Source organism: Struthio camelus, chromosome 1, assembly GCF_040807025.1.
Source record: "Struthio camelus isolate bStrCam1 chromosome 1, bStrCam1.hap1, whole genome shotgun sequence".
NCBI classification, from domain to species: domain Eukaryota; kingdom Metazoa; phylum Chordata; class Aves; order Struthioniformes; family Struthionidae; genus Struthio; species Struthio camelus.
The window spans coordinates 14687230-14698645 of NC_090942.1; the positions used below are offsets into that span (position 1 = coordinate 14687230).

Consider the following 11416-nt stretch of genomic DNA (forward strand, 5'->3'; position numbering starts at 1 on the left):
ATTTTATCCTTCTCAAAACCGTATTTTAAAGGAATTTATTATTCATTAGAAACACAGCAGCTCTAGCTGAATCAATTACACACCCCTGTGTCTCGTGCAAGAACATGGCCAGCTTGAAAACCCATCTGACTGGAGATCAGTCATCATCAAATCAACTAGAGTAATTGGAAAGCATAAACATTTTTGCCAGTGGCTTTTGATCTTTGGACTAACCAGAACGAGGCTCTAAGGCTACAATCTTTTGGGGCCAAAGTCAGAACAATTGCTCTTCCAAAAAAAATAATGTTAGCATTTAGCTAGAGATTCCTTCTTTCAAACATATTAGGAACTTTATAGCACAAAGTACTGACTCTTTAATTTGGACGTCTGGCATCCCCACAAACAAGCCTGCTTGCTGCAATTCAAGTTTGTGCAGCACTTCATTAAACCAGGAGCTTTGTCTTGGTCAGCTGTGTTGTTTGGTTTCTTTCTGGAGTTCTTGATATTGGTAGTCACTTCATCCACGTGTCTAGATGAACGTGGCTAATTTTGGAAGGAGGCTTGTTTTTTCTAGCAGAGTATTTCCCCTGTGAGATAGGAACACTGGAAGGTTATTCAGGCCTGGAAACCACAGTTTCTTTAGCCAGAAAGATAAATATTATCTACATTTCTTGTTCTTTGCTATCTATTGTATTGTCTGAGGGAGCAGTGGGAAAAGTGGAAGGCAAGTGGAGGAGAGCTTGCCAAGGCCTGTGACATGATGAATGATTTCTCACATCCCAGGGCCTGACACATGGAGAGGTTCTGCTGCTGTTTTCAGATGTCAGAAAGGCTAGATCACCTACTCATTGCTTTCATTTATAATACAAAAAGATCTCTCTGGCTGCAAGACCTACACCACGGCTGACTCAACTCTGCCATGTACTCATTCCCCTTCATCCTGCTCTTGGTGGGCAACGTACTCAGGAAAACTGGTTTTCAGTCGATGCTGGGCTGGCTGTGTCCTTGCTAATTCATATATGAATATTCTGCCAGCCATGTTGAATACTGTGACCAGAACATATATCTCTCAGCCTGAAAGGAGAATATTCCCAGATTTCTCAAAGTAACTGTCTTCTGGCCAGCAGGCTTTGTGTCTTCTCCCCTCTTCTCTGTTTCTTCCTCCCTGCTTGCTATGGATATGCAGCAGGTAGACAGATCATGAAATTTCACAACCTCCCCACACATTCCCAAGGAGAGTCCTACATAAACTATCCCTGGATAACCAACAAGTAAATCTCTTCAAATCCAAACTAGGGCAGGCCAAGAACTGACTTGGGATATGATGCGGCAGGATGAGGAAGAGAAAACAGCATTTGCTCCCAGAAGCACGCCTGTGTGCGAGATGCACTTTCTTGATAGATTTTGCAGTGCAAGCTGGGGTTTTGCTTCTTTGCCAAGTTTTGATCATCTTATTGCACTCTTGAAAATGACATCGGAGGGGATGGAACAAAGTAAATGGTGAGACCCCTTCTGCTGTATGTTCTTCACCAGCTGGACCTCTCTGCATATCGCCACTCGACGGCCAGGCGCTGAAGGAAGAAGAAGGAAAGGGTGCCAACGTCTGACCACCTGCAGCTGCAAGGAACAGTAAAGCAGACAGTAGGAGATGCGAACCCGACAGCAGCCGTCGGAGTTGGGGTTGGCAGGCAGACCTTCTTCTCGTCCTTCAGCTGTGTCAAGTAATATCCTCTTATTTACAAAACCATCTTTCAAGCAGACATGGGGAGGAATAAATAACTCTAGCTAATCTGAGACAATCATAGCTTTCCTGACCATGGTTTGAGAGGTCTTAGCATTTCATCTCAGTCTGTTTTCTAATTTGATCCCTTCGTTCTGATTTGGATGAGTCTGCCTCCTGTGCGAAATGAGAGCCTACAATTTATGCACGTGTATGAGTACTTGTCACTCAGGGAAATCAGCAGATCTTCAGCTTGATCTTTTATTATTAATCTGCTAACCTTGACTGAAGATGAGGAAGGGCATAGGGCACTGATGGTTCTCCTGTACGCCATAATCTTGCAAAACCACAGACAGAAACCAGTAACAACCACGTATGTCTGCATGTGCTAAAGCTTCCACTTCAGAGGGAGCAGTGGCAGTGAGTTTACACATGGTTTCATAAGTATTTCAAACACTTGAGTGACCCCCTATGCTCAAAAGATTGGGCTAAATTTTAATAAGACTTTTCATCTGCTAGATCTAAATCAAATCTAATCTAAGCATACAGATCAAATATCTGAACTATCCCCTGCAACTGCTTACCTCGACTAGGAAACAAAAGCCGGAAGCTTCAGATGATCTGAATCACATCTCGCCTGGATGCTCTGCATATCGGCGTTGTCCCCTCGGCTCGATGGTGCCTGTCCCAGGGATGCCAGGAAGGCTTCACCTCTACTATGAAGTGATGCCAACAGAAGACAGATGGCGATTTGCGTCTCCCCTTGAGGCCTGCGCTTGAGAGATCAACAGGGATCCCCTGGAAGCCCAGCTGTACAAGTGGCCGTGGAGAAGAGCGGAGCCTCAGCCACCCGAGCCCCGGCACTGCCATCGCGGCACCCATGCTGTGCCCCTGGCCCTCCATCTGCGCGCAGGGCGGACAGGGAGGTGGGGACGGGGCTGCACGCAGCCGGGCTGCAGCAGCCGGCAGGGGCTCGAGGCACACGGCTGCCCCGGCCATCTGACGTCCTGCTCGGCTGGCCCCCATCCTTGCAACAATGAGGCCAGCACAGTACCTCCCGTTTGGGGTTCAGGCCAAGGCAGCCTAGCCAGGCAGGTCTCTGAAATAGCTTAACTGATTTCGCCCCGAGGAGACTCCCGTGAAACTCTCGCAACCAGTACTGATATCAAAGTGTTTAGATACAAAAAGGGAACACGCTCCTCTGTTCTGTTCCCAGGCTTCCCCTAGGGTGGAAAAGAGGCAATAAGGATCTTGGAAAGACCTCTGCTTTACAATAAAAACCATTGGAAAAGTGTCTTAATTCCTCACTTGCTCCCCTACAACTTTCACAGACCCCTTTCGGCCAGTCCTTCCAGCCACCTCCTGATTTTTGACTGAGATGTTCACAGCATTGCCTACAACTTCTGGAGAAGAAATACTATGAGGTAGTAGTCAGGGCCATCCTGATTTCCAGGAAAGACCAAGGATGGAAGGAGAGATGTCGAGGGTCCACAGAGTCTCAAAAAGATTGTGCTCTTCAAGGATGGAAGCTATATGCTCTTCTTTGCAAGCTATGCAAATGCCACATGAGCCATGCAGTCCCCCAAAACAGAAAATGATATTTGCAGCAGCAGGATGAGGTCGAATAAAGAATAACTACACCAGAGAGGGTTCAGACCTGACACAGGTAACGCTGTGGCCAGTTTAAAGGGTAAGGAGCCCGCAGACTCCTCTGGCTAAAAATACGCAATAAGTTGAGTGCAGCTGCTCGAGAAACAAATGTACAAACAAACTGAAGTTCTTCTTAAAAAAAAGGTCCATGACACTGCTACTCCCTGTAGGAAAAGAGTAAAAAAAATTGTTCACCAGTGGAAGGCACCTGAGTCCTGTGGTAGAGAGTTTGGTGGAAGAACTATGAGTCCAAAATAGAGCACATCTTTACCTCTGTAACTCCAGCTTAGTCAGCACAGCCCAGCCTGCACCGGCTCGACTTTGTGACACACTATAAGACTCATTTTCCAGGATTGCCCTAAGGGAAGGGTGAACGGAGAACGACCAAAGGCTTAACAAGAAGGAATTACCTAAGAAACTAGGAAGGTCTTTTCCACAAGCAGTCTATTCTTGGGTTCTGACAGATGTTAAAAGTTGCATGGTAAGAGTTGATCCTATGTTTATCCCCATAGCTAGTCATAACTGAAAAAAAGTTGGAATTACACAAATATTCCAGATACACATTTAGACTCTCTGCAGCTTTTATGGCTGATGAAAAGGCAGGAAACATTAACACAAAGAAAGGAAGCATGTTAAAAAGACCGAAACTTTCATCAGAGGCTATTGAAATTCCCATAACAAGGTTGCTTATTATTATATGAAAGGCTGTTTATTCTCAGAGGTAAGGCAGTGTTTTTTCCTTCCCTCTTTATGTAACAAACAGTCATGACAAATCTGAATTGTAGCTGTAGGGCATGAGACAAACATAGCCAATAAAGATTACATCTGAAGACACCTCAGGTATATCATGATGTCTATTATCAGTTAATTGTACTCCAGTAAGTCTATTTGCAAATACTGTAATATTTTACTATAATACAGATTTCAAAAGCAGTGGCCTTTAAAAATCCAGACCGAGAGAAAAATAAAGGAAATTGCAAGGTGTTCTGACAGTCATTGGCCCTGTTCCTCCTTATAAATCAACCTGGTTTCAGTGGAATAGTCAATGCGAGAAAGATTAGGGAAATGTGCTAAATTCTACCACAACACAGTAACCTACTTATAAATCATTTACTGGTCATCTTACGTCCTAAAGCACAAGGTTCATATCTTCTTAGACAAATATAGTTATATCTCATTGCAGCTATTAGCTATTTAGAAGAAAAAATAACTTTTAAAAAATTCCACTTAAAAATTGTTATCATGGACAAGGCGTAGCAAGGAATTCCACAGAAAAATGATATGTAGTCAAACACATGTCCTTTAATCAATTTGGAAAGTAGAAAATATATGTAATAACCCCATTGAAACAGTATTTTTTAATCTCTTTACTGTTCACAGGTTTCCTTTCTTCCTTGACTTCAATTCTGCGCAGCATGCTATGGGACAGGCCCATGCACTCATGCCAGTTTTCACAATGTGGTGTTGGCCCTCGGACTGTGAGCTCACGGAGACAGACCTTTTTTTTAACATATGCAGACATGCCCAGTGTATTCCGCCATATGCAAACTGATAATAACAACAGTACCGTTTCTGTCTTGCAATCAGATGTCACCTGATGAATGTGGGTCATGCTGGCACGCTACGCTGATTTTGGTATCTGTTATGTGGGGCAATCCCAAACCTCCTGTGCAGAGGAAAGACGCTCCCAATGTGGGGAGAAAGGGTTTAACCAGAGATTACATCCCTTTTTCAAATTTGCAAGAATGGCTCATTTAGGCCTTCGTGGACCTTCTACCTCCTTTTATAAATCCCACATCTGACTACAGCTATGGTCGTGCCATCTGTTGACTGCATATTTGGACCGTGAATCAGAACAACGGCAGCTGAACCCATTATAATTAACATCTTCCCTACTGAAACACAGTTTTAAGAGGCTGAGAGGTCTGACCTCGTCTATCTTCTTCTTAACGTTGGCATTTTTCATCACTTCTCATCAAGATCTTAAAAGCAGAACTTTTTAAATTTGCAAATATGCACCACGTAACGTCTGAAGCCAGACAAGAGCTTTCGAAAGTATAGATAATTTGGTGGCCAATGTCAACATTTAAAAAACTATATTCACTCAAAAACACCCTAAATCCATATAAAACCCCTTATAGGCACAGACTTGAGAGACGAGAGCATATATTACAACATGTTTTGTGGCTCACACTTGAAAAATCCAAACTATAGAACACACCACAATATTCAGAAATCGGCTGTGCATTTCCAAACTTAAGCTTGTGCAAGAAAACCCCCCAGAGCAGAGTCAGGATGCGTTCAATGAGCTACAGAGGATGAGACCTTGTTCTGCAGTTGCTGGCTCCCGAAGAATTTTTACGCGCTATGAAAGCTAGAGCTTACACAGCTCTAAGCTATTCTTAAGGACCTAAGAGAAGAGAAGAGATTTGAGGACCAAGAGTATTTCTATTCCTAACACCCGCTGTCCACTGCTACCTGTTGCCAGCATCATGATTTTAATCTAGGTTTCCCTTAAAAGTTACACAGTAATCCCTGGAGCTAATTGGACTCCCATGAGCAAAAATTTCTATGCACTTCTGTAATTTAAAATAAAAATGACGGAAGTCTCCACTCTTTGAAGGAACAGAGAACAGTGTGAGTGAGTGAAATTGAAGTTTTTGAGTGAATAACCTGCAAAAGACTCAAAAAGCTGGCAAGATTTTCAAGCTGATGTTGGAAAACATGAAGCCGAATCTGTTCTTTTACCAAAGCAAGATCATTAGTATTGCATCCTGGGCAGACTTTACTTCTTCCTGTTTACAGTAAGCATTCCACACTTTTCAATAATTGACAGAAAAAATAGTGGTCATAACAGAGGTTCTGCAACTCTTCTATAATCTCTTTTTTTTTCTCATTTTTTTACACCTCAAGTAGCATCACTTTTTACTCTCCGATTATTTTCTCTCTTCCCCTCTCTCACTTAGGATCCCAACATATTATTTTTATTCCTTAATAATCCAACCAGTAAGAATTTGCTATGAAAATACCCACCAGCTTATCGGGATAATAAAAATGTAAGCAATCCTAATGAAAACTCAGTCACAATCTGTGCTCTTCAAATACAGTGGTTAAGTGACAAAGGTGGACTTGGCCAGACTTTAAACAACTTTTTATCAGTACTGAAAGAGTGCATAGCTACCACTCAAAATAGTTTTAAACTTTTTTTACAACCTATCAAAGCAATGGTTCCAGACAATATACAGTATAGCTAAGAATAGTAACGGTCATTGATGGAAACTGATAACATTTGGAGAGTGAACGCTAATCAGTTCTGGAAAAAAAAAGGGAACAATGGAGAGTGAAATAGAAATTCAAGTCTCGTTAAAGAAAACTATTTTAAGGGTAGAATTACGAGTTTTAACATCAATCATGGGAAACCAGTTCAAAGTTGTTCCTAAAAGATCTAAATATGAAACTTTGAGAAACGGCAGAGTTTGCAGCGACAGCAACATTTTCTTTAAGGGATAAGCAAAAAATATTGTATAAAGGTAATCTGCATTTTTAAATGCTACAAATAACGTTCACTTTTCAGTGCCTTTAATCTTAGAAACCTACAAGTCAATGTTCAGTAAAGTTTACTGTTTAGGTGCATACTTTCTTTATGCATTTCCAGTGTGCATATCTGCCTGTAAATCACAGTACATGCTCATAGCACTGAAGGCAAATTGACATGAAGACCACAGATTGAGAATAAATCCCAAAAGAACTTGCATATAGATTTCAATTTATACTGGTTTTTGCTTTTTTTTTTTTCCTGAAGCAACAATATTCTGGTTTGTCGATTAGAGTGGAAGACCCAGGAGAAGAACAAAACAGGATCACTGCTATTTAACAGCAAAGCTAAGAGCAAGCCAACTGGGCCCTGCTGCAGCCAGCTCTTAAAACATCCTACAGCCACTTGGCTTCGAGGAAACGGAGCAGGTGCCTACATTAAACAAGTGTACACTCTGTCAGTTTGCATTTGAGCAGGGATGCAAGTGCTTTGCCAATTCAAGGCTTAATTAAATTTGAAATAAGCTAATTCAAGGAATAAAAATCTGCCAAAGGTAATAAAAGTGTTTACCAATTTATCCAGTCGGTACTGCACATAAAAGAACATATTTGTATGCAGCACAGATTTGCTCCTATTCAATTAGTGAATGCATTTTTAAATATTTACTGATTGCAGGAATAGGGCCAATTCTGAAGTATTTGTCAGGGTTAGGGGAGAAGTGCTGAATCCTGAAGTATCTAATTCGACTCGGTGAAGTAGGGGAGATTATTGCCCTCTTTTCCTTATGAGATCCAGAGGCACAGGGGGACGACGGATGGCGAGACCTGCTCCCGCCTGCCTTCCCGTCGGGGATCCCCAGCGCCCGACACTTCTCCTCTCCTGCGTCTGGGGCAGCGCAGAGCCGCCTGGGGACGCGGCTGAGAGCCAGGGGCACAATTCAGCAGAACTCCTTCTCCTCCAGCCCTCCGCAGATGGTTTCATGCCATTCACTCATCTGTGGGGCTCCGGGACAGCGGTGTGAGCTGCTGGGGCCGTGGGCTGGGAGGGCTGCACAGGAAACACGTGGCCTCCCCGGCGTGCGGGGAGAGGCGGGATGCTACCTGAGCCACACCGGGAGACTCTGCTACTCTGCTCTGAACACATGAATCTGCTGTGTACATATGTAAATCTCCCTTTGGGTTGTGCTTCCATACTGCCTCTCAAAACTCCACCTTGCGTCCTTGCACGGCAACCTTTACAGCTTGATTTTTAAGTTACAGCTGCTGAGCGGGCGCAGACTTCTCAGTGACACTGAACTACACTGTGTAAAAACCAAAATTGCTTGAAGTCATTCCTTCAAATGAGATAATTTGGTTTTCCTGTGCTGTACTTAACAACGATACCTGTTATATTCCAAAAGACTCAAATGACTTATTTCACAATAGGTAACTTAGTAAGTGTGCTTAACTAAGAATATGTCCAAGACGCTTTGGTTTGGCACAGGCAAGTACTGAATCAATATACAAATCAAAACTGAAAAAAATGTCAGTACCGGTTAGAAGTAAGATGGGAGGTGAGCTTCCAACAGGTATGCCAACATTTTTACTTGAGAACAAATTCGTTTTCAAGTTCCGTCCATGTACTTTATTTTGTTTTCACAAAAATAAGACTGATCTTCAGAGTGTGCCCAATTTCCATGCCCTTCTTTAATGGGATATCCACGTAGTGGGGTATCCTTCCTCAGCTTTAGCTGATACCTTGAAAATCTTTGGTTAAAGTCTTTGGGGCAGGTTTCAGCCTCCAGCATTGATTAAAATGAAGCAGCAGCAGCGTGAACACTGCTTTTAGAGCGCACAGCGAAGTTAAAGTGCAAGATTCAGACAAGCAGTGAGATTAAAAACCTAATCAGGGAAGATGCAACCATTGGGAGTTTGCAAAAGCACCCCGGGAGAGCCGGAGCAGCCACCTGCCTTACACTGCAGCACACATTAGTATTAATAAAAGTGCCAAACACGGTTACTCTGATGTAGCAGCAGTCCCCTCGCCTCCACCAGCAGCATGGAGCCTCTGGGCACGGCGCAGCCGGGCCCTGCAGCATCACCTCTGCCTTTTGTGGGGTAAGTGGGTACAAAAAAGGAGGCAAGAGACATGTTCGGCGCCGCTGGCGGAAGGTAACACACATCACGCGCTTTCAGATGCAAAACAGAGATGGAAAATCCATCCCTGCCTACCTGAAAGGTTTTACACTCCTCTGGGGCGTTGCGTGGCTGGCTGATATTTCAGAATCCAGAACCCTTTAAAAATCCTTACCAGCGCGCCAGCCCCGGAGGCGGGAGGCAGCGCAGCCTCCCTCGAGGGGCCGGCGCATCTGTACGGCGGCTTTGGCCGCTCGCTGCGGACACGCAGCTCCCCTCGCTGCGGCTGAGCGCTCGCTGCCATCGCTGCCGGCCACTGCCAGCCCGCACAGCCCGGCCCGAGCCCCCTCCCCAGGCCGCGGCGAACCCGCTGCCCCTACGTTACAGCATCCCCTCACAGCCTGGCTTCAGGCTGCAAAGCAAGGCAACAACAAGGAAAGGAGGCAGTTTTGTTTTCTGTGCACCTGAAAGCATACTTCAAAACATCCAGCATGTAAAATTGTGCAAGATGGAAATTCTAGCTTCTTTTTTCCCTCTGTAGATTTATTGCTCAGCGTTTTGAATGCAATTGGACTGATCTGAGTATGTATTATAGGCTGGAAGATAAGGGACTGTAGAGAAAAAAATAAACATTTATATATGTGATTTCTTAAAAAGGACACCAATGTTTTAAAAACAAAGTTTCGTAGGAATTTGGTAAGAATTATAGTGTCCAAGGTGTGTATATATGGACAAAAACTTCAGGACCTCCTTGGAGAGCTTGGGAAAATAAATATTTGATATGCTTGTTTTTTCTGTCTTTAAAGTAAAAACAAAAAAGAAAGTCAATCAGAATATTCATATTATCCTGTGATTCTCTGTTTTGCATAAAACTTACACGCTGAGCGGGAATGCATCGAAGTCAGAAGTTTAACTCCATCCCTAGCCAGGGACCACTACAGAGTATCGTTTTCCAAGCAAGGTGTTTTAAATAAGTATTTACTTTTAATTTCTCTAACTCTCCAATGATTATTGTGGGACTAGCGGTTATTATGTAGCACTGCAAACTCTCAAAGGGACTCAGGGAGAAGAGAGGTTAGTGAATACACCTTGAAGCAATCTTCCACGGTTATGAATTAAAAATACTGCACGCAGGAAAGTTTTCTATACACAGAAGCCGCGCCAAGGCTGTTCGACAACACGGTTGCTGGTTTACATAAGCACTCTACAGGCGAAACCAGTTTTCGGCAGAGACCACCCCACCTGCCGGGGAGGCTGCAGCGTCGGTCGGCGCTGGGTTACCCCCCCGCCCCGCGGCACCGGGGAAATACAGCCCCGCTCGACGCCAGCGACTGCCGTTAGCCTAACTACTAACTCTCCTCCGCCCGGGAGTTCAGGAAAAGCAGATGTTGCAGATGCTGCACGACGGCAGTGCACCCTGCGCGGCCACCTGCGGCTGCCGGGCAGGGCGAGGGCGCAGCGCGGGCAGCCGCAGCGCGACGGCGACAGCCTTCCACTCACTTCGGTCGTGCCGGATCAGGCCCGTGGGCAGAGTAAAGGGCGGAAAAAAAAAAAAATCACCATCCCCACTCCAGCTCGGCTGCGCTTTCGGGCGCCGCGCTCGGGCACGGCAGCGCGGCGTTGCCGCGCCGGGGCGGCCGCGCACCCGCGCAGGGCAGCGGGGCCGTGTGGCCCGGCGCGGCTGCACCTCCCGCTGGGGCAAACGCCCCCCGGGGGCCGGGCAGCCCACCCGGCCGGTGTGCCCACCGGGCGGCGGCGGCGGCGGGCACGGCCGCGCCCCCGCGGGCGGCAGCGGCGCAGGGCAGCGCCCCCGCGGCCGTCGAGGCGGCGCCGCCAGCCGCAGCGGAGCCGGCCGGAGGCGCGGAGCGGAGCGCGGAGCGGGGCGCGGCGACCTACCGTGGTACTCGTGTCCCGGCACGTAGGCGGTGGGGCTGCCGGCGATGTGGAGGGCGATGAGCACCTCGCCCTGCTCGCCGTCGCCCTCCAGCTCGCCGTGGTGGGTGCAGAGGAAGAAGAAGGGCGAGAAGCGGGCGCGGGGGGCGGCCGCCCGGCCCGCCGCCAGCAGAGCCCCCAGGGCGGCCAGCAGGCAGGGCCAGCCCCCGGCCGCCCCCCGCCGCCGCCGCCGCTCCATGCTGCTGCCGCCGGCGCCGCCGGGGCATCCAGGGCACGGCGGGGCCACGGCCGCCCGCGCCCGCCCGCCGGCACGGCGCGGCACGGCGCGGAGCGGAGCGGCGCGGAGCGGAGCGGAGCCGAGGCGCGGGAAGTTTGCGGGCGCGGAGCGCGGAGCGCGGCGCGGGCAGGGGCGGCCCCTCCGCGCCCGCCGAAGGCTGCGCTCGCCGCCGCCGCCCCGCGCGGCTCCGCCGTCCCCGCCTGCCGCTGCCGGGTGCGGGGCACGGAGCTGGGAGTGCGAGGGCTGGG

The 11416-nt window shown here is 47.2% G+C and overlaps 1 protein-coding gene across 1 annotated transcript in view; it reads right to left on the minus strand.

Moving 5' to 3' along the window:
* RELN (reelin) overlaps positions 1–11129 on the minus strand; it is a 294455-nt gene extending 283326 nt beyond the window's left edge. The window contains exon 1 of the mRNA XM_068931206.1: positions 10895–11129. Within this exon, the coding sequence (XP_068787307.1) occupies positions 10895–11129 (235 nt within the window). The remainder of the gene's footprint in view (positions 1–10894) is intronic.
* Positions 11130–11416: the final 287 nt, after the last annotated feature.